Source organism: Parasteatoda tepidariorum, chromosome 5 (genome assembly GCF_982258835.1).
Source record: "Parasteatoda tepidariorum strain Cologne lab strain chromosome 5, Ptep-v5.0, whole genome shotgun sequence".
Lineage (NCBI taxonomy): Eukaryota > Metazoa > Arthropoda > Arachnida > Araneae > Theridiidae > Parasteatoda > Parasteatoda tepidariorum.
In genome coordinates this window covers 52752425-52780055 of record NC_141759.1, presented here as the reverse complement: position 1 = coordinate 52780055, position 27631 = coordinate 52752425, and the positions used below count along the sequence as shown (strand labels likewise).

General features: G+C 28.6%; 2 protein-coding genes across 14 annotated transcripts in view; one reads left to right on the top strand and one right to left on the bottom strand.

The window, feature by feature from the left end:
• The window catches only part of LOC107452822 (RNA 2',3'-cyclic phosphatase angel2), a 30096-nt gene extending 5638 nt beyond the window's left edge, over positions 1–24458 (bottom strand). Inside the window, exons 1-2 of one of the 10 annotated variants that reach the window (XM_016069416.4) lie at positions 24320–24453; positions 21472–21648 (exon numbers count right to left, since the gene is read on the bottom strand). In XM_016069416.4, coding sequence (XP_015924902.1) covers positions 21472–21568 — 97 coding nt within the window. In that variant the 5' untranslated portion in view covers positions 21569–21648; positions 24320–24453. Of the gene's footprint in view, positions 1–9722; positions 9845–16169; positions 16521–21471; positions 21649–24168 lie in introns of those variants that run through there. The other 9 variants (XM_016069414.5, XM_016069413.4, XM_071185190.2 and 6 more) reach the window with 9 other exon arrangements.
• The window catches only part of VhaSFD (V-type proton ATPase subunit VhaSFD), a 34951-nt gene continuing 23816 nt past the window's right edge, over positions 16497–27631 (top strand). For 2 of the 4 annotated variants that reach the window (XM_071185193.2, XM_016069422.5), the window contains exons 1-2: positions 16497–16698; positions 27001–27082. In XM_071185193.2, coding sequence (XP_071041294.1) covers positions 16674–16698; positions 27001–27082 — 107 coding nt within the window. In that variant the 5' untranslated portion in view covers positions 16497–16673. Of the gene's footprint in view, positions 16699–24503; positions 24846–27000; positions 27083–27631 lie in introns of those variants that run through there. The other 2 variants (XM_016069421.5, XM_016069423.5) reach the window with 2 other exon arrangements.

Genomic DNA, 27631 nt, shown 5'->3' with positions numbered 1-27631 from the left:
ATATTATCTCGAGTTTGTTTAGAAAATTTGACTATAAAGTCATTGATTCATCCCTCTCGGAAATAACGTTCGTGAAAGAAATAATGATCAAAGAGCTTTGGACTGTTGCCACTTAATATTTGTTAATGTATTAAAAAAAATCGTTTTAAAGGAACACTACTATGATTATGCGAGATGTCGATGTATCTCGGAAACAACAATCGTAGCGGGAATAAAGATGACTGAGTTTCAAGCTTATCCCACTTAATGTTAAAGTATAAAAAGGAATTATATGTTTATATTTTGTAACTGAAAATTAAACCAACATTTCATCTAGAAGTTACAAACATATTATCTCGAGTTTGTTTAGAAAATTTGATTATAAAGTCATTGATTCATCCCTCTCGGAAATAACGTTCGTGAAAGAAATAATGATCAAAGAGCTTTGGACTGTTGCCACTTAATATTTGTTAATGTATTAAAAAAAAATCGTTTTAAAGGAACACTACTATGATTATGCGAGATGTCGATGTATCTCGGAAACAATAATCGTAGCGGGAATAAAGATGACTGAGTTTCAAGCTTATCCCACTTAATGTTAAAGTATAAAAAGGAATTATATGTTTATATTTTGTAACTGAAAATTAAACCAACATTTCATCTAGAAGTTACAAACATATTATCTCGAGTTTGTTTAGAAAATTTGATTATAAAGTCATTGATTCATCCCTCTCGGAAATAACGTTCGTGAAAGAAATAATGATCAAAGAGCTTTGGACTGTTGCCACTTAATATTTGTTAAAGTATTAAAAAAGTCATTTTAAAGGAACACTACTATGATTATGCGAGATGTCGATTTGTCTCGGAAACAATGATCGTAGCGGGAATAAAGGTTAGTTTCAGGCTTATCCCACTTAATGTTTTTCTCTTTTAGAGTTTAATTAATTCCTAACGGGTTGATAATTACACCGAAGATTTATTCTCGTTTTCTTAAATTAAAGAAAACTATTCAAATAACCAGATATAGGGGATAAGTAACAACAAAAAGGATATATTTTAACATGAAGTATACATGACAATGGCTATTACTATAACTACATTAAAAATGTAAATGTCTTTTTCAAGAATCTTTTGACAGTTAACAATGCCATCTAGTGGTGGTTCAAGAAGTATATTTCCACAATGTTAAAGTATAAAAAGGAATTCTATGTTTATATTTTGTAACTGAAAATTTAGTCGACATGCTTCGTCTCATGAAAAATAACATCTTAATGAGATAAAAAACACTTAAAAAATAACATCTTAATGAGATAAAAAAAACTTAAAAAAAAACAAACAATAAAAATAGATTTGTTTATTTCTTTTCCGACGAAAAGTTTATTGCAGAACAAATTTTTTATTGCAGTAAAAATTCTACGGATTTTCTAGTTCTTTTTAGACAGCTTGGCGGCGGCCATAAACTGTGACTCATATTAAATTACTAACGTAATTTGCGGCGATCTATTTATTTAAGTAAACACAATGGAAAAATAACTGATCACATTGCAAGTGAATTAACTGCAATACGATCATTATTCTGATATAACTTTGTAAAGTTTACGTGAATTATGCCACTCTATGCACAGTGAACTATGTTCACATGTCATAATCGAGGTGCAAAGTAGTGTGGTTTTACAAAAGGAAATGAAACATACTATTCACATGTTTTTTAATTTCGTAATGTTGACCAAATGTATATTTGGTCAAAGTTACGACCAGTGGTACACATCGACAGTTCTGTGTCTACAGATTCATATCTATGAATCGTAGAATTGAATGGTAGCTTTTTCTTTCCCCTCCTCTAGATAAAGTTCGAAAAACGGAATTTGGATGAGTTCCCCTTCCTCTAGATAAGGTTCGATTAACGGAATTTGAATTAGTTCCCTTCCCACTAGATAAGGTTCGATTAACGAAATTTGGATTAGTTCCCTTCCCACTAGATAAGGTTCCATTAACGGAATTTGAATTAGTTCCCTTCCCACTAGATAAGGTTCCATTAACGGAATTTGGATTAGTTCCCCCCCCCCACTAGATAAGGTTCGATTAACGAAATTTGGATTAGTTCCCTTCCCACTAGATAAGGTTCGATTAACGGAATTTGAATTAGTTCCCTTCCCACTAGATAAGGTTCCATTAACGGAATTTGGATTAGTTCCCCCCCCCCCACTAGATAAGGTTCGATTAACGAAATTTGGATTAGTTCCCCTCCCACTAGATAAGGTTCGATTAACGGAATTTGAATTAGTTCCCTTCCCACAAGGTTCGATTAACGGAATTTGGATTAGTCCCCCCCCCCCACTAGATAAGGTTCGATTAACGAAATTTGGATTAGTTCCCTTCCCTCTAGATAAGGTTCGATTAACGGAATTTGAATTAGTTCCCCTCCCATTAGATAAGGTTCGACACTAGATAAAGGTTCGATTAATGGAATTTGGATTAGCGAGTTTCAACAGTAATATAAGTATGAAAAGAGAACAAGGTGCAAGAAGAGAGTGCCCCAGGTTCATCAACCTAAGGGTAAAAGATAATTTCATTATGAATAAATAAATAAGTATGCATATGTATAAAAAAACAGCAAGAAATTGTGGGCGATCTCCTGAAAGCCGTTTTTCTTTTATTTTATTTTTCGCTTTCAATCCAAGGTCATTGTCATCCAGGTGAAAGCCAGATTTGCTTTTCCGGTGTACCACGACCTTGCTGTGTGGGATTTTCTTTGCAGATCCATCAACACACGCCCACTGCCACATATTAGGCACCACGTATGGAAATTTTTTTTTTTTTTTGGATGAACATAGATAACCGTTATGTCAAAAACAAACTTCAAGAAAAAAATTATCGAAATGAACTAATCCGTATTTGAGAACTTCTGTTTTATAAGTGAAAAAAAAAAATTAAATTGCTCGAGATACAGCATTGCAAACTTGGAATTGCAGACTTGGTCGATCATCTCTAGAACTACTAGATCGATTTTAATGAAATTTGATATGTTCGTACATTTATACAATACAAAACAAATAACCATTCAACAATTGTAATACAACAATTATCAACAATGTGTACACAATCAACAATTGTGTACACATTATCATGCGTAACACTCGTTGGGGTCGGAAGGTATGAAACAGCGGATGCAGAATAAAAAAAAAGGGGTTAATTGGGGGTATGGCCTCCTCTTACAGATATACAGGCCTTGCAGTTCGATTTCATACTTGAAATAAGGCAGTTTAACATTTCATGTGGCAGTTGGCCTGAATTGTCATGTGGCTATTTCATACCGTCCGACTTCAACGCGTGTTACGCATGATCAAGTGTGTGCATTACAATTGTTGAACGTTTATTTGTTTTGTATTGTATCATTGTATGTACACATCAGATTTAATTAAAATCGGTCCAGTAGACCAAGTCTGAAAATTCACTTAATTTCTGACACAAGTCTATTAAACGTTTTAAATTTCGTTTAAAAAAATTAAACACCAAGTGCTAGTGAAAAGTAATTAACCAGTACTAATTGGATAGTAATGCCTGAAAAGGTGCATTCTATGTCTATCGTATCGTATTTTAAAATGACTAAAAAAATTATTTTCCCGGATGTCCGAAATCACCATCGATGAAGAGAGAGGAGATTAGCAAACTAATATAATAATCATTTTTAATTGGCCTTAATCTGTCATTTCTTGAAGTGTTTTAACAATATTTGCGCACCTATTAATAATTTGTGCAATCTAAAACGACAAGCTGTACTGCGAATGGTTTTGTGTAAGTCTCGAACATTATTTATGTGCAAAACACTAAAATGACTTGTATTTTGTGGTTCTGTCTTTTCAGCATGGACATATTTCTTTAATTTATCCCCCCATACATAATTATCGATCCCAAATATTAGTTATTCTATTTCGAATTTTGGTTATTTACTTAGATAAAATATCTTTGAACAACTTGCGGAGATGGAATTTGTTTGGTCATATGATTTAGGTTCTTTTTCTTCAGCCAATATAGCAGTTTTGAGAACAAACAGTATATGATTGAGTAAAGTTCGCCCATTCCTGCCTTTACTGTTCTTACAACAAATACTTTGATGCAAAGATTGTTGAAATGAAATGAAGATTTCCTTTTGAACCTTTGCAAACCAATCTTTTATTCTCAAAATAAGTTGTACCGAAATATCTGCATTATTTTTATGCTACATTTCGTGCTGCTATATTGCATAACAAGTTCACAGCAAGAGGAATTATGCTTCATCAATTAATAAGATTATTTCTGATAGATGAATTGCACACAAAGTTTACTAATATCACCTCGGCAATGAAAATTGAAAATAACAAATAATATAAATTTTTTTTTTTTTGAAGTCAATTCCTAGTTAGGTTAACAAAGAAAATTTTTATTTTAGTTACTTTTTTTTAAATAATTACAATTAATATAAATATGTATATACATATGACAGAATCACAATATTAAGTAGCAAAATAGAAATGTGCTATTTTGCTACTTAATATTGTGAAATAGTTGATGGTGGTCTATAATTTCTCAGTCTATCCATCTCTTATAATGCTTTTATATCCAGCTAAATATCTTACATAAAAGATATTTTCCCCCATATAAAACTAAAACTAATTAATTAAATTTAATTATTGAATTAACATTTGAAAAAACTGTATTATCATCAAGTGTCATCCACTACAAGCTTAAAAAAAATGTATTTGAACTTGAGTGGATGAATTAAAGTATTTAATTAACGACTGAAAATTTGAACAAGATATATGAATATAGATAGAGAGAGAGTGTGAACTAATAGTAAAATTAGAGTGTGAACTAAGTGAGAGAGTGTGAACTAATAGTAAATTGACGATTGAAAATTTGAACAAGATATATGAATATATATAGAGAGAGTGTGAACTAATAGTAAATTGACGATTGAAAATTTGAACAAGATATATGAATATATATATAGAGAGTGTGAACTAATAGTAGGTATTGAAAAATGAAACGAAATTGCCCTTTAAACTCCAAGCACACGCGGAAGGGAAGCATGTTCGAAGCAAACACCATACATCTTACTCATCTGCATACTTCAAAAACGCGAACTTATTAAAAAACAATTTGAACTTATAAACCAGGATATCTAATAAAAAAAAGTATCTGCATTTTAACAACAATTCAAAAACTTCATATCTGACGATAGAGTTAAGGTGTTTTCACCTAAAGAAGGAGTTGGCGTCAAGGCACACGAAACAAAATATCAGCAAACACTTTAACAGATGACGAAAATGAATAAATTGTCCACCCACTAGATAACGTACGCGGAACAATTATATCAAACGAAAAAATGCCGGAAGGACAAATGGGAAATTATTCACCCAAAGAACTTTTCAAGACTGATGACTTAGTAGTAAAAGCCCAACATTGAAATATTCTTTTTTTGAAGATAACGCAAATATGCAAATTAGACCAAGTAATTACAGAGAATAAAGAAACGTTTCACACTTTCGATACCTAGACAAGAGGGTCTCTGTCAAAAATATCTGTACCGCTCCCATTAGATATGCGGAAATTGATACAAATAAACGAAGTTTTAATATTTTAAGAAAAGCATATAATTTTTTAGAGATGCCACTGGTACTGAACGCCCTAGGTCAATGCTTGATATAACAATTAATTGACTAGATGTAGTGGTTTGATAATAGTACAACACCTAGCGTTGACAGGAAAATTGAGCAGCAAAAATGTTTAACTTTCATTTAGTTGCGCGGGTAAATGAACTTAAACTCATTTAACCTTTATGATAACTTATAGCAAGAAAAATTCAGGGTGAAGTCTTTTAATGTTAAAATATCGAAGAAGAACGTATTTTCTATAGCCAGTGTTTCCCAAAGTGTGGTACGTGTACCCCCAGGGGTACGGGAACAGTTTATCCGGGGTACGCATTCTTATGTGAAATATCTTGCAACAAACGAAAATTTCAAATTTTTTTATTTAAAAACAAAGCTAGCCATGAAAATTTACGATTACGTATTTTTCTATCGGCTATTTTTTGCAGAGTTAACAGCTAATAATTAGTGGTGCCAAAAGCCAGTTGCGATTTTTAACTTTTGTGCAATTTTTTTTACAATAAAAAATTCATTCCTATTTTTTATTAGTGGTACCCAGCGTTACGAAAAATTTAGAAAGGGTACACAAAAGTCATAATTTTGGGAAACACTGTTCTATACGAATATTTTGTAACTTAAAACAGTATCTTAGTCTTGATATCGTGGATATATTGCCTTAAGGGAAAACAATATATTTAAAAAAAATATTGCAGTTTTTTAAAGTTTTTTTTTTAAGATTATTGTATTAAAATATTGAGTAGATTTTCCCAAAAGTGTAAAAGTTACAGCATAATATGTAGCACGCAGTGCACGGTGACATGAATGAACAAGTAAACTTGTGCCCTCAGTTGATTAATGGATTTGTACCCTCCTAACTAAACGTTTAGTAAAACACTCTCATTACAGCTATTTTATTGAAATTAATTGTTTAAATTATGTAAGAAAACGAATTAATTAGGATTCTCACTCAATTTCAGAAAAAAAAAATTCTTAACTTTTCCAGGTATACCTTTAAATTTCAATGAAAATCGAGGCCGTATTTTCATTAGAAAACTTTTGATTTTTTTATTTGTAATGCGAATTATAAGATTTTTTGTGTAAAATTTTTTTTCTTCATGAAATGATGATGGATACCTTTCAGTTTGACTAAAATGTGAAATTTTTATAACAAATAATTGTAATAGAGGTTAGAATTATTTAACTCGAATCTCAATAGCTGATTACTGTCAATGACAATTTTTGACAATTTTATTTTCCAGGTCAAAGTTCTTGTAAAAAAAAAAAAAAAAAAAAATGCAACTTTCTCTAACTATTCCCAGATTTTTGGAGTTAAAATAAAATTCACTGACAATTCCTGGTTGTTCTCCCTGATCCGTGGGAACCCCGATTAATGGTGCTTTCAAAATATTCAGTTAAAATCGCAACCTATTTAGCTGTAATAATTCTTAATGAAAAAAATTAAAATGACAAATAAAATTTCAGCTGATACTCTAAAAACATATGAGCTGTCGCATAAAGGTTAGATTGACAAGAAAAAGGGGCTTAACTATCACTTAAAACTGTTAGAGAAGAAGCAACCTATGAACCTGGTATGAATGCATTATAATTAGTGGCAAAATTTTAATTACTCATAGGTACTATTGATCACAAAACTTTAAACGCATTTTACTCGAATATATTTGCTTTATCTATAACAAGTACAATTTTCAACCAATGGTATTTACTTTGAATTTTGACACACAAATAACCTGCCAACATTGAAAATGTAAAATAACGGAGATTTTTACTAGCGACATTTTTTAGGCTACGAGTAAAGTTTTGATACAGCATGCATAAACATGCAAGCCAAAAAAGATAAATTCAAAAATGGAAATAATATTAGCACTTACATTTAGTGAAGTATAAAATATGCATATAAATCTTAATCTTAAGAAGAATTTTTAACTACTTAAACTATTAATACTCAATATACCTCAGTACTGACAATAGCACTATCTGTTGAAGAATAAGAGAAGTATTTCTGCCATCAGTAGATACTTATCACAATTTCTTTAACAAATGCGGAGAAATTTGAGAATATACAGGTAAACAGGAGACTTGGCAGGTAATAGTTTGCACCGTCTTTGGTAGGTCTTTTTTTTTTAATTGAGTAAACTGGTTTTAATTAAAACACAAAAATGAAATTTATTTTGTCCCTTGTTGACTTTTTTTCTTTCAAAACACCGCCATTTTGAAAAAAAAAAATTTAATTCTCAAAAAAATAGATTACTAACACTCTTTATATTCACAAAACCGGATTTTCTCTATATTGACATACACGTCATTTTTCATTATTAGATGTCGCTGGTTAAACTTAACCAAAAAGTTACTGACAGTAATAAAAAATAGCACAATATTCGCTAAAAAGCATCCTTTCATTTGGCGACAGAGACTTTGAACAGAAAGGTTAGCTTTTAAGAACATATTTCAGTGGAAGTGAGGAAAAATTGTGAACGGATTATAAATAAATATACAACTTATTTTGTAGAGCGTTCGCCTTTCAATGAAGTAAACCGAGTTCGAACCCCAGCAATGGCAGGTCGATACGAATTCTGCATTCGGCTTGCACCGACCACAGTGCTAACGTAAAATGACCTCAGTGGTAAACGAATCATAGGTTAGAGTCTCCTTGCCGTCAGACTAACCGTGGGAGGTTCTCGTAGTGTTCCTCTCCATGTAACGCAAATCTGGGTTGATTTCTTCAAAAAGTCCTCCACGAAGGCAAATTTATCCCAATACTTGATCCAGGAGTTCCCTTGTGCTTTGGATTGTGTTCAAAATTACAAGGCTACGACGTAGACCATTAGTAGTCGTAAACCCCAAAATTGGGCCGGCTGTTCAACGACGGTTATAAAATTTTTAAAAAGAAATAGAATTAAATTTGTAAGCTATGGGGAGAGGGAAGTTTGGTGAAATGTTTGCAAACCCAAAACTACAATTAGCATGCAATTGTTCATGTTTAAACTTAATTAAAGGGTTTTAGAGCACAGTTGGATAGAACTTTCATTTCATTAATACAATAATGAAAACATCTAGAATTTACTAAAACATTTTTGTCACGCAACTTAGGTAATTCGAAGTATTATAATACTAATACTTAAATAAGTAACACAGAAACAGGAAAACAATTTGTCAGAGCTAGACCTGCAACTAGTAGCACTCCTTCGGCTAATTTGAGTTGGAAATCCCAAATTGGAATCATCAAAGTAACGGCACATAGAAACTAATATGTGATATCAACGAGAGAAAAAAAAAAAAAAAACGTTTTGAGGCACTTGCAGCTGCATTATACAAAGCGATACAATTTACACCTTCTGCACATACCAAAGATGTAATTTTCTCGAGAGCAAAAAAATTGTCTCGTCACGCTACAAGGATGTAAGAGTCTATTGAAACCACAAAAAAACATTTACTTACAAGCGCCACAACTGCGGTTCTTAAAAGCGATGCGCATTAAATGTACAGATGGTCGTAAAAATATTAAAACAAATTAATGTTTCTTTTAAACGTCTTTGCATAAGTTCCAACACAATGCTAATGAAGCAATTAAATCCATTATATATTATACCGAAATAACAAACTACAACCTATATATTAATAGAAACAAAAACTTAAGTCTAAAGTTTTTCTTATCAAAATAACCTAAGAAATAAAAATTGGAAAAAAAAAAAAAGGATTTACAGCTATGACATAGTTATTTGTTGCGTAGAAACCTGTGTTTGCAATTCAGTGTAATTCAAAGACACGGTTCTGTTTGAATCTTCAATTAATATTATACTAGTTCTTAAAACGCACGAAATTCTCTAGTACCATCTGCCTACTTCTTTATCCCTATAATAATTAAAATTGATTTCACTTGTTTTGCAGTCATAATCTATTATTTATTTAGCGGTTCGATTCATTCATCTCGAAGAATTTACACATAAAAAAATTACAGGAATTATCAAAATTATTCATAAACGTAACGTTCCGAATTGTAATAATAAAAAAGCATGGATGTTCAAAGGCTTCATATGTGATAGCTCCAATTTGTATTAAAATGCAGACACTAAATGTACTGTATTTGACAAAACTTACAAATGGAACATTGCAGACATTTTTTCACCACACAGCGGAAGGTATTTCGTATGAGAAACATATTTTAAACAACAAGTTTTGTATTAGTAAATTTGAGGAAATCAATCAGACAAATCTATCAATAAATCAGATGGGCTTAAATAATAATCAGGAGAAAGTTTTCCAAGTGCTTATGTTAACCCTACAATTAACTTGATGAACGAATCTTTTAGCTCAATCGTTCATCTATTCCAAACAAGTGATTCTAGCTTCATTCACCTTATTATTGCTGGAGGTTCAGTCTATTATCAGCAGATGGCAGTCAGTACAATAAGAGGCGTTCATAACTTCTTCTGGATGATACGAATGTATCGATTTACACTAAGGCTCCTATACTATGATCACTATCCTATACTCTAATTGACACTAATCTGAGCTACTATGACGTCATAGGAAGACTGCAAGACTTCCTTTTTTTAAAATTTTTGTTTAATACGATTGTCATGCCGCCCATATAAAAAAGAAAGTATCAAATAATAGCGAAGATTTTAGTGGTTTAAAAAAAATGTTGATTAAAACGTCGATAACATTGAAAACATCGAGGAATATATTAATCATTATTGCATCATAATACAAAATTTAATACCTGTGGCAGAATGTTTTCGAGCTTTTTGCGACAAATCTCTCTAATACTTATAATGTATATGTCTTTATATGTAATATGTCTTTCTGTAAGACATTTTTAATATCGAGTTATTATATATATGTATATATTATTAGTTATAAGTAAAATATACACGTTATTAGTTTTAAGTAACAAAAACGCTTTGTGTTCTTAAATAAATAAAAAACTACGAATAGAATTAAAGTGTATATAATTTATTTTTCAGTTGTAAATGTAATTTTTTAAAAAAAATCTACATGTAAAAGAAGACATATTCTATTATTATCAACGATAATCTCCCGTTTTGACGGGAGGGAAACACACTAATTATTTCCTTTTCGCATTTTGTAAATCGTCATTACATTAAAAAAAAAATTAACTCGCAAAATCCGTGGCAGTAACTACCGATAAAAGATCTACGATATAATCACGCGAATCGGACTCTTCAAAAAGTGGTAACTCGAATGCGTGTTTCGTTACTGAGATTAGGTTGTTGTAATAAATAATATCACATTGAAAATATCGGATTTTAAAAACTCTGTGGAAATCAAAGGAAATAACTGCCGAATTTTATAACTGTAACTTTCTCTAATTTGCCTAAAAGGTTCTCGCAGAATGGTGAAATGCGCAAAAAGTAAAAATTAACACTGAGGGGTCCAAACTTTTGACCGCTCACCTGACAAAACTATAATTCCAAGATTGCTATCCCCTATATTAAGAAGGTCAGAAATCATAATCCGTCGAAGAAAAAAAGGTATGTTTATTCAGAGAAAGTTTTGAGTCTGATTTCGTAACTTAAAATACTGCCTGTAAATTAATTAGCATATTTGAAGTAAAAAGTTATTCAAGGTGGTCCATTTTTTGACGACGGCACGCCTATGTTAAACGTTACGAATTTGCCAGTTCATAAGTTACAGTAGTGTATCATAATTTTTTAGTAGAGTTTTAGTAGTTTAGTATAGTTTTTGGTTCCAACAGCTACAGCATTATCATAAAAATAAAAAAAACGATATGGGGTATTTAACTTGGCACAATACTACTTAGTAAAACCACAAAACATATGCTTTTTGTCACTAATGTCAATCTTTAAGTTGTATATTTTGAAATATAGTATCGACAATATGGTGTTCTTTAGCTTAGTTAGGCTGGCGCCAGCACAAGGTTTTCGAAAAGTCTTAATAGAGTTATACACTTAGAACAGTTTACATGCATAATTTTAAATTTAATAACGGTTCCCTAAATTAGGAATGTTGAATTAAAACCTATTGTGTCAAAAACCTTGAATTTTTTTCGATGCAAAAATTTTCGGAATTTCAGTTGAATATCTACTTTTAAATAGTATCACAAAAGTATGCATAGCAAAACAAACTATTTCAACCGCAAGATTATTATCTGTAACAAATTCAGAAAAATGCCGCCATAAAGGGTAACGTCAATTATTTACTGTTACGTAGCAGGAGAAAGTAGGTAAACGCCCAGGAAGAAGTACTTAAAAAGTTTTAAGATCTGTAGAATGAAAAATAACAGCGCGTTCGTTAACGCAACGCCCAGGCATTACTTGTTACCTTGAGGTAGACCATAGGAGTGAGAATTGTTAAAATCGATTACTCATACTCTATGATTTCATGAAAAGAAAATAGAGACACATAAACAGCACTGCTGCCCTCTTAAACTAAACTCATTTCTTAACATGTCGAGCATCACTACTTAAAGCTGTTAGTGTTCGAACGATTCTTTTAACGATCTATCATATAAGTTAATAAGAAATTTGACTTCATGACTTATATGAGGCGTTTAATTTCAATACCAGTTCAATCCATTTTATAAATTTGATCAAAAACATCTTTCATCCGGGCATTTGAAATCGAGTAGATGTTTCGATTTATTTTCTTTTCATCGGACATAAGGCAGTTTATGCTATATAACAGGGGTGGCCAACCTACGGCTCTTTGAAGGATTATTTGTAGCTCTCGATAAATGTACCCGAAATCCTTTTTCATTTTTGTGCTATTATATTTTTCTGAATCCATTTGAAATTAACATAATTCAATGTGTTTTCCATTTCCAGTATAGTTATGACCCAAAAAGCATCTGAAGAATTAGAATTAATAGAGATGCAAGACGATCAAGCTCTACAATTAAAATGCAAGTCGACGTCGATTAATGAATTTTGGAAATTTGTACCAGAATCGATGCATCCTGAATTAAAAAAAAGGTCTGCTTGTTGAATTATTTCAATATTCGGAACAACCTACTTATGTGAATCATTTTATTCCACTTTAAAATTCGTGAAATGCAAACACCGATCAGTATTAGCTAACCAACATCTCAAAGAATTACTGAGAAGTGCTGTCACCAGTTATTCACCAAATTTTAAAGAATTATCAAGAGAAGTAAAATAAAAACGTTTAATATTTAAATTCAATGCATATATTTCGTACTTTTATTTATATGTTTTCAATAAATATAATTTCTGTAAAAAAAAAAATTAATACCTTTTTTGCATACCTTTTAAATATATATTTAATTGCGGCTCGCGAAAAATTTCTAATTTTGAAGAATGCCTCGACTATTTAGGAGCTTGGCCACCCCTGCTATGTAACTTACTTTATGGCGAATATTTTTAAGTCTCATCAAGTAAGCTAATAAGAAATTTGATCTTGATTTTCAAACCAGCTCAATTCATTTAAAAAAAATTCATCAAAAACTGTTTCCTACAGACATGTAAATTTGAGCAACTGCTTTTGCGAGCAACTCGCTGTGTTTTCAAAGAAGAATTTTTAAAAGAATGAACCAAATGTTTTTCAAATCAGTTTATGAGAATTATGACTTAAACAAGAAGTTTGATTTCAAACTAAACTCCATCTAATCCGAAATTTTTATGAATGTGATCAAAAACATATCTCAATCAGACATTTGTACTTCAGTAAATGTTTTTGGGCAAATTCACTTTTATTCAGTCGAATATCAACCAAAGCCGTTAGTGATGGATATTTTTAAAGACTTTTCCTTCAAGAATGAATCAAATAAGTTTACGAGAACTATGAGCTAAACGAGAAGTTTGATTTCAAAACCAGCTCTATCTAATTTAAAATTTTTATGAATGTGATCAAAAACATATTTCAATCAGACATTTGTACTTTAGTAAATATTTTGGAGCAACTCTTCTTCTCTTTAGCCGAATATCAACCAAAGTCATTAGTATTGGATATTTTTAAAGAGGAATTTTATATAATATATATATTTTACCAAATAATAAGATTGTTCACTCATATGAAGTACACGACTTCAAAACCAGTTTGATCTATTTCAATTTTTTTACTCAAACTGTTTTGGATAAACATTTTTGAAAGTGACTTTTACTTTTTTTCATGTAGTCGAACTTAAATTAAAGCGGTCAGTGTTGGATATTTTAAAATTTTTTTAAAAACATTTTAATTTAAGATTTCTGTAAAGAATAGATAAAATAAATAAATAAGAAGTTGTTTTAACAAAGTCTTTATTACTTTTAAAAATATTTCAGTAAGATGAAAATTAGAGGGTTATTTATTTTGGGCAAAATTGATTTTTATACAAACTAGGAGATTAGAAATTTGTAAATATTAGCAAAGAAGAATCAATGGTAATTGCCTTACATTGTGGTTGTGTTGCAATTCTTCGAGAATGGTAGAAAAATAATTAAAAAAATTTAGTTCAATAAATATATTGAGCTCTGAGAAATTTTAAATTATCATAATATAACTTTAAAAAAAAAGGGTTTGACTAAATATTAAAGATAAATAAATTTAAAGTAAAAACGTTCATTAAAAAGCAGGAATTTAGAAAATTCATTAGCTTAAGAATTTTGAGTTATTTTGATATTTAGCATTTTAAGTACACATTTTTTGTATAGAAATTTTTAAGAATATAAACACATTCACTTATTATTAGCAGAAAGAGTACACTCAAACGGACAAAAATAAAATTCGCTGTAGAATTTATTACTATTTAAAAAAAATTATAGATAAAAATTTGTATTGATAAGATTCAAAAACCTTAAACAACTATAGAAATAAATTTTAAATTCTACAAAAAAAAAAATTAAAAAAATAAAAAATAAATAAAACATATCCCACTTTTTCTTATTATTGGGAACAAAAGATGATAAACAAGGATCAATTATATAAATTTTTAATTTTTTCTAAATTTCTAGCTATCTATTAGTAAAAGTTTTCATCAACTTATAGAAATAATTAAAATTACAATATTTTCCACCAATTAAAATTAAATAATTTGAATTGAAATGAATTCACAAAACAGTCAACAATATCATTCTTTTGATCGGGAGTTGTAATAAAAATTAATAAATACCGATATTCACAGTGCTGCCATCTATCAGTCAAGTATCTCAACCAGATAAAGATAAAATGCGCTAATTTATTTACAAATAATTAAGATTCAAGCAACCAATAATAGAGGAACCCGAAATTGTGCATCATATCATTAATTTAAATTAGTGTTGAAATACAGTATAAATTTCAATAAATTTATAGTACAGAAAAAATTTTCATATTTAAAAAAATTTATAGTATAAAAAATTGTACAGTTTATGTTGCTATAAAAAAGTTACTAATAATTTAATCTCTACCCTAATTGCACTTCTATTAGAATTTATCAATACATTTATGGCTTAAAAATTGCCAATTTGGAAAAATAAGATAAAAAATATTTTCTTATAAATTTTTTTTTAATTATAACACAATTTAGTTTTTTTTCTTCTTCATAGATAGAAATTATTCTGTTATGTCAGTTAAATATTCACGAATAGCATTTAAAAATGAGATTTTCAATTACACCATAACTTCAATTCATTAATTTAATAATGCTTTATGCAATTTTTTTCACATAACTAATTATAATTTTTCAAAAGTGTAAATAAATGCATTTTATTTTACTCGTATTGACTGAAAAAAAAAATTTCATATGAAGAAGACAGTAATTTATTAGATTATAAAAATGAAAAATTTATAAATCTTCTTAATCTATGAAAATTTAAGATCCATATTATTACAAATCACAGAGGAGATAATATTGATAATATAATCGAGGATATATCGAATGTTCAAGTAAAAATTTTTTGTCCATATTTCTCTTGAAAAATTTTTTCAAAATAATAAATAAAATATGCACAAAATATAAACAAATAAAATAATTACTTAAGATATTTTCAAAATCATTTGCTTAAAAAGAGAGATAGAAATAAGAAAAACTTTTCTTTCTCATTAAAGAAAATATGAATATTATGAAATAAATGTAAGGTATATCGAAAAGCTTTTTGATAGCAAACTAAACTACAGCTACAATGAGCGCAAACTAAAAGATATATTTTGAGAATTTCTTAAATTACTTATTTTTTTAACTTAGGAAAATAATAAGAATAGTAGTGCAAAATTTAAAAGATAATTTTAGAGAATTTTTGATAGAAAACATTCTTTCTAATTTTTCAATTTTAGGAAATAACACAGTTAAATTAACAATATGAAACTAATAAGTTCGCGGCCTCCCGTTAAAGAGAAAAGACAAATATATCTAAAATTTAGAACAGTTTCGAAATCTAACGAAAAACCGAAGTGGAAAATTACAGAAATATTATCCCGATTTCTCGATCAATTTCATAGGTTTTGGGGAAAAAGCAAAGATAAAATAATAGAAAGCATGCAATAACTGTGTAAGAACAGCTGCATGCTGCGTAGGACACAATAAATAATTAAAAAGAAATCATATTGATCAGCGCGTGTAAATAGATGGATAAAAACAATACATACTTTTGATAAAATATATTTTGATTGGTATTAATCTATTTTTGATATCTCTAAGTCCACAAATAAAATCGATTCATACCAAATCGAAGATGACATTGAATTATATTGGAATTAAATAACTGGTCATGTATCCTCAATAGTGAAAGCGTGCGATGAGAAATACATTACGTAATAGACAAGTAAACAGGAGAAATTATTCAAGAGTCTGAAACATACTAATTCGGAGTAAACTGGTTTCAAGGCTTCGAAGGCACGGATTTCATATTAGCGATCGCTGTATAATAATGATAGCTAAGAGAAAAAATTCTCGGCGAAGGTTAACTAAAAAACGGTGCCGTCAATTCCTTCATTTCAATTTGTTACTTAACACGAAAAACATTTTACTGACTTTAGTTGATAGTTGACGTGCGAAGTTTTCAAAACAATAGCAGACGACTTCTCTTCATTTTTGGAAAACGATTTCAAAAACACGTCTTTACTTTGTGAGATAGATCCGCGAAATTGAAAATGTCAAAATTGTTCATGCCTTCATGTAAGTACCTTATGAGCTATATTACATTAGAAGCGTATAATAATTATCTTTTGTTATTGTGGCATAATTTAAATGTATGCCTAGATGGTAAAATGAAGCAAACGAGTTCTTTATTACTGGCAAACGATTTCAAAAATAAGCGTTATTTTGTAAAACATTTCCGTGATGTGGAACGCGTTTATTCAAGGGCAATACCAAAACCAGTGTTATATTTAAGGTGTGCAATAAATAATATGTGTACAATAAATAGGTATAGTGAAATAATATAATTTCATGCTAATGTTATAACTTTTTCTAGCGTAATAATATATGGAAATTTTACATTCGCCTTTTCTTTAGTGAAACAAGTTGAAACTTAAGTTCGTATTCTTTATCAAAGATATCCAAAAAATGTTCCGTGTCACACTAGGGTACCTCAGACAAATGCATCATGACTTTAAGATTAATTCTTTATTAGTAATCTGTTACTAAGATATAAAGTAGAGTTCTACATGTATGTAATATATTAGTACCCCGTTCGAAGGAAAAAGCTATGAGGATTTTCATTTTCACCGTTTTTTTCATAATTGTACAAAACTCTGTTTTTAACAGTTGCCGTGAAAAGCAAGTAAATAACTAAGAATAAATGCGAGTAGCTACTTAAAGCTTTATTTCATGATGTAAAAAATTATGTAGAATTACAAGCTCAACCATCGAATTTCAAAATTTTTAAATATTGATATTTGGCAATATCAAATCTGTCTCTCTCTTCTTTTAGTTACTTTTGATGGACATCAACTCAATTTCGAGGATTTAAAATGAAGATCTCGAGGGAGAAAAATACGTTTTTTCACAGCAATGGATGAATAACCAAAATTTACAGGAAAGAAAAAACCTGCACAATATTTACACAAAAAGCACTTAAAATTGTAATAACTTTCGAACAAATTTTAAAAAAAAATGTTTGCTTTTTACGAAAATTCTTTTAACATGTCAAGTTTCAACTCCGTAGTTGCATTTCAGCGGCACAGCAGATCGTCATTTCTTTATTCAAAGTTTAACAATTAATAATTCTCGAACTAATCATTAATACGTTACATTTTTTTTTATTTCGTCGTACTCCCTGTACATTTTTCTACGACCTACCAATAAAGCGAGGGGAAAAAAGCAAAATGTTCACGGAAAGAGCACTTAAAATAGCACTAACTTTTGAGCAAATTATTCGAAAACAAGTTCGACTTAAGTCCATAAACTAATATGGACCTTTCATCACGTCAAATTCCAGTTCAGTAGTTGCATTTCAAGGGTGTATAGAGCGGCCCCCGTATTTTTTACTGCAAGTTTAACAGTTAATAATTCTCGGACTAATTATAAAAAGTAAAAAAATTTTTTTGTTCCGCCACACACCCTGCAAATTTCTTCACACTCCATTGTATTATAGTTTCTGAGCAGCAAAACAAAGTGCATCCCAAAGTTGAACACCCAAAACAATGGTTGTGTCGTTTGCATTTTTTTAAATATACAGACAAACATTTAAAAAAAATTTCAACACTTGTTGAGAGGGCTGTTACTCGACAACATTTTATTCAAAGCAAAATGTTCCCCCCTCCGTAATTTTTTTTTTAGATTTGCAAGACCGTCCCAAAGTTTAAAAAAACTGGGAAGATGTATGAAAATTTAAAATTCCTCGAAAGTTTTTTTAATAAATTTTAGAGGCAGAAAATAAATTAAAAATTATGCATTTAGTTCTTTATTCTTTGTAAGAGAGAAAATAAAATTTTCGTGTTTTACAATCAATACTTTCGATTTTTTGCATTTATATTACACTTATACTTTTTATAGTGCCTTTTTCAGCATTATTTTTTTGTCTCATTTAAAGAACTCAAAAATAATTTATTTTCATATATTATAGGCCTTTGTTTTAATATCTAAGATTAAAGAACTTTATGATTGCAAAAAACATAATCAGAGTCATCGTAATGTCAAAGCTTCAAGTTGGGGAGAGTGTTACACATTTATTGTAATAACACAACGCTCATTTGCTAAATACAAAAAAAGAAGAAAAAAAAGGAAAAAAGAAGAAGAAAAAAAACGTCCCCCCTCCCTAATTTTTGATGTAGTGATCGGATTTTTAAGAATAATTCCTAAAAACTAAAAATTTAACTACCTGTCAATGCAAAAAAAATAAATAAATAAATAAAAAGAGGAAAAAACAGTTTTCTTCTAATTTTTGATCTAGTGATCGGAATTTTAAGAATAATAACTAAAAATGTTAAATAATAATCATGCATGAACATTAAGCACCCTAATGTTCATTACACAATTACGCTTCATACGTATTTCCGAATATCCATCGAACTACTTAAGAAAATCAAACAATGTTTGCATAGAATTTTAAAACTCGCAGATTCAAATGCAAAAAAAATATGAAAAGGATCATTCTATGCAAAAAAAAATAAAAAAATTCTCATTCTGTCCTATATCTAAACTATATTTTTCATATTTTGAGGTTCAACAATTCAAATTCATAGAAAAAAAAGGTATATTTATTCAGAGAAAATACGTTTGTGTGTCTGATTTCATAACTTAAAATATTGTAATCGTTAAACTAAGTAGCATATTTAAGTTAAGCTCTTTGACCATTGAGACTGCATCTTAATACGTGATATTTTGATAATTAGATCAAGAGGTATTAAGGTGTTCAGTTTTTATTTTATTTAGAGAACCCTACTATAATTATTTTTTGAATAAATGAGCAATCAGATCGAAATCCTGAGTTATAAGCCATTTTTGCCAGGCACTTCAATTGTATTGATGATTATGAAACATGGATTAATGAGATCGGAAGGAAATAAAATTTAAGTCCAGATAAATATATTTACCATGCACTGACATACTCACAGCTCGAAAATTTAGACTAATACATTAGACGTAATAATGCTTATAGTACAGTCGATCTTGATAGTACAAATATTTCAGCTGGAAAAATTTTAACTAATTAGATGTAATAATATTTATGGTACTGTCGATCTTGATTGTACAAATATTTTAAGTCATATTTTAGATTAATGGTGTACATTTTACTCATTAATATATCTTATCCATAGATATTAGGAAAACATTTTTATTAAGCTTTAGTTTCTTATATCGTAACTTTTTTTCATTCAATATTTAAGTTGCATAGAAAAAAAATAGGCTCTGATAGCAAGTTTAGTACCTTTTTTATAAATCAAACATCATCAATTTTTAAATTATTTTAATTTAAATTTGTTTGTTGCACAAAATTCAATTATCAGACTGCATTTTATCGGTACTAAATTCAATGATTTATATTCCTATATATGAAGCAGCTATTGTATATTACAATCGATATTTTAATTTTCTTTTCTTTTTGCATTTAATGGTGGATATAGATTTTTTCTTAAAATATTGAAATGTTGATAAATTTCAACACAATGTTTTACATAGCTCCTTTCAATTTAATATATGATCAGGAAATAAAAATATATGCAGATTCATGCACGTTAAATTTTAAAGAAAATCTAGAATTAATAGCTTTTTCAATAGAAAAATTGGTGGTCTTCATCTAAAAAGAAGCCAATAATTTTACCTACATGGCCTTTTGTTCTACTTTTCTTTTTAAGATGAAATTAAAACATTTGCAGTTCTTATTATTAAATAAAAAGAAAGGGAAAAAAAGAGGAATGATTTTAGGTGTTTTTGGCAAAATGAATGTAAAACAGCCTTCACCTGGAAAGAATGGGGATATATACCACACAAAACTCCACTTTCAATGATCATGGCTTCTATTGATCACAAAATGAAAATATTGGCCGTTCTTATAATGTATACAAAAATAAATAAATAAATAGAGTAAACGTCTTCAGATATTTCACTGAATAAATTTAAAACTGGCAACCCTTACCTGGAAATATTGAGAGGGGGGTGATAACCGATCCCTAACACCCCTGTTGTGACACCCTTGGTCATCATAGCTATAACTTTTTAGATTATTACCAATGTTTGCTTTATAAATCAGTAAAATGCATTCATTGTTTATATTAGATGGCAATATTTGTCCATAAGTTTTTTCTAAGGGATAAAACACCAAGAAAAGTAAAGAAGTTTATTATAAATGGATGGCAGAGTAGAAATCCCAATATTGATATAGCCAATGCATTTCTTTGCAAATTGTAGCAGCAATTTCACAAAGTAACTTTTTTTAAATAATTAAAGAGGAAATACACTGTGTAATATGCAACATTTTTCGTCCTGTCTAAGAATTGAAAATTAAAAGTAAGAAAATTTCCAAAGTAGAATAAATAAATAAAAATAAGTAATAATTTTTTTTTTCCTTCTTGATAAACTTAGTAAGTTTTTGGATAATCTTAACTTTGAGAGTCAAACTTCAGTGAATATTCTGTTATGAAAGACTAGAAATTCAGTATCAAACTTAACTATGAAAAACAAAATTTTGTGAAAGACTAAAAATGGTTTCAAAATATTGAAATTGAATTTACCCTTTAAAGAAAAAGATGAAAGATTAAAAAAAAAAAAGACATTATTTTAAGATATATTCACAAATCTAAGCAATAATTGAAAATAAATAATAGAATCTACACTGCGACTATATTATTCATGATTATGAGCATGAGTAATAGCTTTTCTCTTTTTTATGTTATTTAATGTCATTAATCAAACTAAACCTTTAGAATTAAAAGAAGATCTTATGAAGTAGAGATAAGTGGCAGTAAAGTATAGATAAGTGAAGACCAAATTTTGTTTTAGAATTACCTCCAAATCTGACATCTTGTACCGGTACAGCATTATATGGAACCCACGATGAATATTGTGGGTATACAATGGGATACGAAATTCTATTGAAATCCATCGTAGCAAGTTTTTCAATTTCCAATAATGTCGTTTTCAAAGATTTGCAAACTAGTGCAAAACAAATCACCTGAAATAATGCTGCGAAATGAATAATTAAGGAAACATGAGTACTATGGTTCTGAAAAATTTTGAAACAATTGGAAGAATTATATAGCGAAATTTTAATTTAGTTACCTAACTTATCTTTATTAAAGGAATAAACATAAATTAAGTCAATAGGATGGGTCTAAAAATACTTATTAATTGCTTCGGTACTTCTAAAGATAGTACCTAGTTTTATTTATAAGAAAACATTTTAAAAAAATACATTAATTAAAAACATCGGATGGCTACAGATTCTTTTGTTATAGTGAGATTTAACAAAAGAAACAAGCCACCAGAAACAGAAATCTCAAATTAATCATTAAAATTTTGCAAAATCGCTTTTAAATTTTTTAAAAAAAATTTATAATCCATTTTCAAGAATCTTCATTTTCCTTCCAACTAATTTAAACTTTTCTTTAAAAAGGATTAAAATTAGAGAAGCACAGCTTTTTTAAAAAAAAGAGGAGCCACCAGGTAAAATAATTGAGCTTTATTTTACCTTTATTTTAAAGAACAAAATAATCTAAAATATTTTTATATGAATTTAATATAAAAGCTGATTTAAAAACTAATCAAATTGGTTTTATTTGTTGAATAGATTAAGAAGTATTATATAAAATTAAAAAAAAATTATAAATATTTATAAGAAACATTACAGAAAAAAGGAAAAATAAATGTTTGCAAAATAGTTTTTTCTTTGGAATTATACATCTCCCCATCAGAAACCAGTTTCAATATCTTTATTTAAGCATAAACTACACCATTTGCTTTTAAAACTTCATAATCAAAGAAAGATTCTTAAAATTTTTAAGTACATATAAATAAAATTAGGATTTTTTGGCGTGATAAAAAAGGAAAATATTTTCACAACAGCCCGCTGTGGGCCATGGAGGTTAAGGTTTCACTATTTTGTAACCAACAATATGATTGTAGCAATTTGGTCAGCATTGTACACAGGTTGTCATTGCTTCTCAGAAAAGCTGATACCCATCAATATGAAGTTGGGCAGGATTCAAACCACAACTGGGGATAAAATCCCTTCCCTTAGGATAGATTCCTTTAAGTCTTGTCAAAATTAACAAAATCATGGGCTAAAATGACACATTAAATTAGAAGAAATTTTAAGTAGGATCAACCTAGGAAACATTTCCATATGTGTACCTATTAGTTCCAAATGTAATTACTAGTAAGTTAAAGAAATATGTAGGTATAGCAGTTTGTATAGGGGTGAATATGAATTTTACTTTTGTTATTTGTACCAAGCTGAAACGTTTTTCACAGTTTCGCGCGAACTCTTTTCAGATGTTAGTAAAATCCTAGAATAGGCCACTCCTTGACGACTTTTTAAAATAAGGTTTATTATTACTTGGATCAATGCTCTTTTTTAATTATTTAAAAAAAAATTTAAATTTTTACAAATTTATTAAAATATTAATAAAATAAAAACTTGAAATAAGGTTGCAACATATATCCCTGAAATATCTTCCAGAAACCTAGTGTGAGCAGATTTCAAAAAGTCGCCACGGGGTGGGCTATTCTAGGAACCGCGTCAGAAGGGTAATTGCATGGGTGATTGTGAGCCCAAGTCAAAATTCCAGAAAATTTCCCAAGTTAAAAAAAAAAAAAAAACAGTTTAAATTGAAAAAAATTTAAACAAGTTTTTTTTTCTTCCTTTTTCTCAATATTTCTTAGTTTACTTAAAATATATTTAAAATATTACACATACCTATACCATTTACACATACCTATGATGACCCGGAGAAGTAATTAAAATTTACAAATATGTCTTTCTTTCTTGAGTTTATGATTATAACAACTATTTACTGATAAAAAATGAATATTAATCATGAATATAAGCTTATAAAGTATCTCTCTGGCTCTCCCTTACAAACAAATAAAATAAACTGTACTTTTAAGTTCCAGCTTTGAAAATTTGATTTCCGGAAACTTCTGTGATCAAAGATTTTTTGAAACGTCTGGACCTTTGATCTCCGGAAACTACCGGATCACTGGTAGCGAAAATTCCGGAAATCCGTATTTTTTCGGGAGCACAATCAGCCCTGTAATTATCAAACCACGGAAAATATCTTGACACAGGTTAAAAATGAGGAAATTTTTTGATGTTAATAGAAGCTGTATGTAATCCCAATAGAAGCTGCATGTAATCACAAACAATTGATGACAAATTTAAAAACTGTATCTGAATAAAAAATGTTGTAGATAATGTATTTAGTGCATGAGTGAGAGTTGTACGGTTAGCGGTTGTTGAGGAAAGGTACAAAGTTTAATCGCAGAAAAAGGTCACACATTCTTTTCTTTCAGTGTAATATAGGACAATAAAGAGAAAGACAGTCTTAGAGAGATTAAAGGGAAAAAAACATTTTTTATATCGAAATGTAATCCCAAATTTAGAATTTATTGACAATTACAATCAAAGCTATTCTGATTGGGGGATATTTCCGTACTCCGATTGCACCACATACAAATAAAAAAGGTACAAGTTTTGACACTTACTTTTAAATTATATAACTAGATCAATAACAAATCCAAACAAATTGATTCATAGTGAATTAATAATAATATAATACGATTCAAAAATGTACCAGAAAAATAAAAGTTTCAGTTTCAAAACACAAAAATAAATTTTCTTGAATTGTTTACTTACACGAGACAGTTGTGGAGGTTGCCCCTGCCGTTCATTTATACGTTCTCTACGGTTTCAATGTTTGAGTTTGAAAAATATAAATACATTAAGTAGCATTGCGAACAGTTTAAAAGACTAAATAAACTGAGTGAACGGAAGAGATTCAGTGTTATTTAAGAACGCAAAGGGGAATTAGCTTTTTGTTGCCATAAATTTTTTAATAAATTCATAAAATTATCCATACACTCTCTTCCATTTTTATTAATTTTGATTTGCATTTATTACAAATAAACGCAATTTTTTACCTTACAAAGAAGTATTTACAGTTTTATTTACAAAAAAAGATTTTTAATTTTTGGTGGCATTATCATTTTGTGCTGTCATGTGATTGTGAGGTCGTCTGGATTTTTGCAGATCTCTGTTTTGGTTATACAAAAATTTAGATTAAAGGCCTCTAATTTTTACAATTGTATAATTTTCCATTTCTAAGCTATTATGGAGCTTAAGCCGAAGCTTTCGTCTTTATCTGATGACATAGAAAAGGAAGGTTAGTTTAATTTTTATATGGACAAATATATGTTTTGTAATCGGCCACTATGAAGGGATGGGTCACAATTTTATGCAAAAATAAATAAATAAAATTGTATAATTTTTATTGAAGATGAATTTTGTATGTTTACAATTTAATGCTTTGATGTTTTGTTCTTATGTTTATGGTTAGCCTCTCATAATTCTTAACGTTGAGCTATTGCTGTAAAAATAGTTATTTCGATAAACGTTTGAATATTTTTATGAAAACTGCTTAAAAATTTTAAGTAAATGCAAGTCTTAATATAAACCTCTTAAAATATTAATATAAACTGTAAATAAAGATCCAAAATTATTATAAAATCTTCTCAAACTGTTATATTTTATTGTAGTAAACAATTAACATAATAAGTAAATAACTGAATTTCTGTAGTTATTCTATTATTTATTTCAAGAGAAACTTGAACTGGACTTGCTGTATTTAAGAATAATCTGAATTTCAACAGAGAATGTGTATTAAGTCATATATAATTAATATTATAAAATGTTATATAATCAATAATATATCATCAGATAAATGTTTAGTTCAATTTTTCTCACTGATTTTTTTGTTCTTATATCGGTATGAACATTTGATAATGTAGAAATATCTAGGTGATTGCGAAATTGAACATTACTTGTTCTCTGACAAAATTGCAACATCATATTAAAATTGGTACAGTTGAACTCAATTATAAAGAGCACAAAGGGATCAAAATATTTGCTTATTACTGAGTGCTTGTAAAAAGTAGATTTGTGAAAAAATTTTAAAAGTTCATGCACACTTACTAAATTAGAAATTTAGTATTTTTTTTTCTCTACAGTTCTAAAGAATTACTTAATTTACTTTAAACTGTTATATTGTATCTCTTGTGTATTATTATTGTCCTTCAAGTAAGACTCATGGCTCAAAAAGGAATTTGTCAACAAGAAAAACATTCAAATAAAGAAATTCATTGGCTTAAAAAACATAAAAAAACAATTTATTGACTAGTAAATCATCAAAATAAGGAATTCTTTGGCCTGAAAAGCATCAAAATAAAAAAATATCCAAGAAAGAATTAGTTGAGCTGGTGAGTTGAAACTAAGTTGAATTTATATGAATCACTGAAATATTGCTTTTTATAAATTTTTTTTTAATAATAGCGAGTTATGTTCCTTTAGACTTAACATTGTTTCAACCAAGTGTTTCTAATTTCTTCATTAAATCAGAATTCGTTAGAAGTGTGTTAAACTGTATTATGATAATTATAAAAATATATGATCTAGTAATACATTTATGCATTCATGAGTATCTCTCTAATTATTAATATAAATTAACTTTAAATCATAGTTTCAAGTTTTTTTTAAACTGCTTCAAAATCAAAACAATTATGATTCATTTCTTGAAGATTTTCTACTGGCAACTCATAATTAAGAGGTTGTGTGCTAAACTATTTGTTAAGAGATGTTAGGAAACTCGTAAAAAGTTTCTTGGCTACAAAATCTGACAAATATTTGTATTGTGTAATAACAATCCTTAAAAAGCATTTTTGATTTATTAAAAAGTATATTTGATTATCTAAAGTTTTCCATCAAGGATTTCATTTCGTAAGGAAAATATCAAAAAAATCGATGCATTACTTTTTATTTATTATAAAAGTATTTAAATTATCTCTCTTTCTAAAATTATTTTTTTATTTTATTTATTTGTTGCTGCTTTTAATACTTTTTTTTATTTTATTTATTTGTGTGTTTTAAAAGTTAACTATATAAAGCAGAAAATACTCAAAATTGTGACAAAGGTTGCAGAATAATCCTGCTGAGCAATTTATGTTTGAAGTAGAATTATTTATATCTACATCTTTGCTTAAAAATATGATGAAATTTTTATATCCTGTTAATTAATTTTGTTCCATTATTATGATTACATTTTAATTTATTAAACTAATTATGGTTTCATGTTTTATAATTTTAGTTTACAAAATAAAATTATTCATCATTGAACAGAATAATTTGTTAGTCCATTTTTGACGATACCCACACAAAATGTTTATTATAAAAAATGTTGCTGAACTTTAGATGTGATTCTGCTTCTAGATAAATAGCTCTATTAATTTAATTGTATTTTTGTATTAATAATTGTTTTCTTTCAGGTGTATTAGATGCCACTGGAGCTCTGCAACAGCGAGCTGCTGAAATTCGATCTCAGATGGTTAATTGGATGTCATACCTTCAGTAAGTTCTTGTTTAGTTGTATATATATTCTTTATTCTAGTGAGCTAAGTTTAAGAAAACTATAGATTTCTGAATGTTTTTTTTATGTGTAGAGTGATTTCACATCATCTTCATATCATCATTCGGATAAAATAAAATAATTCATATATTGAATTAAAGTTTACTTAATGTTATATTGTATGCTTTTTATATTATATATCATATATATCAATATAAGGAAATTAATTATTTTTTTTATCTGCATTCTATTCTTTTTGTTCTTGGAAAATTCGTGTAAACTTAATCCATGCAAATCATCCATGCAAAAATTTCAGATCATTAAATTAGTCTTAATTAGTTGACTGTAAATTTGAGTAGTAGTTAACAATTATCCCATGCTAATAATGTTTAAAAAGAATGATTTTTTTATTGTTACTGGTGTATACAATCTTGTAAAACACTAACAAATATGTTTAATGAAGCATGCATCATTTATATAACTTTTGTTATTTGATTTTTACAATTCACTAAACTTATATTTTGCTGTCTAAGAACATTGAAGCAATCAAT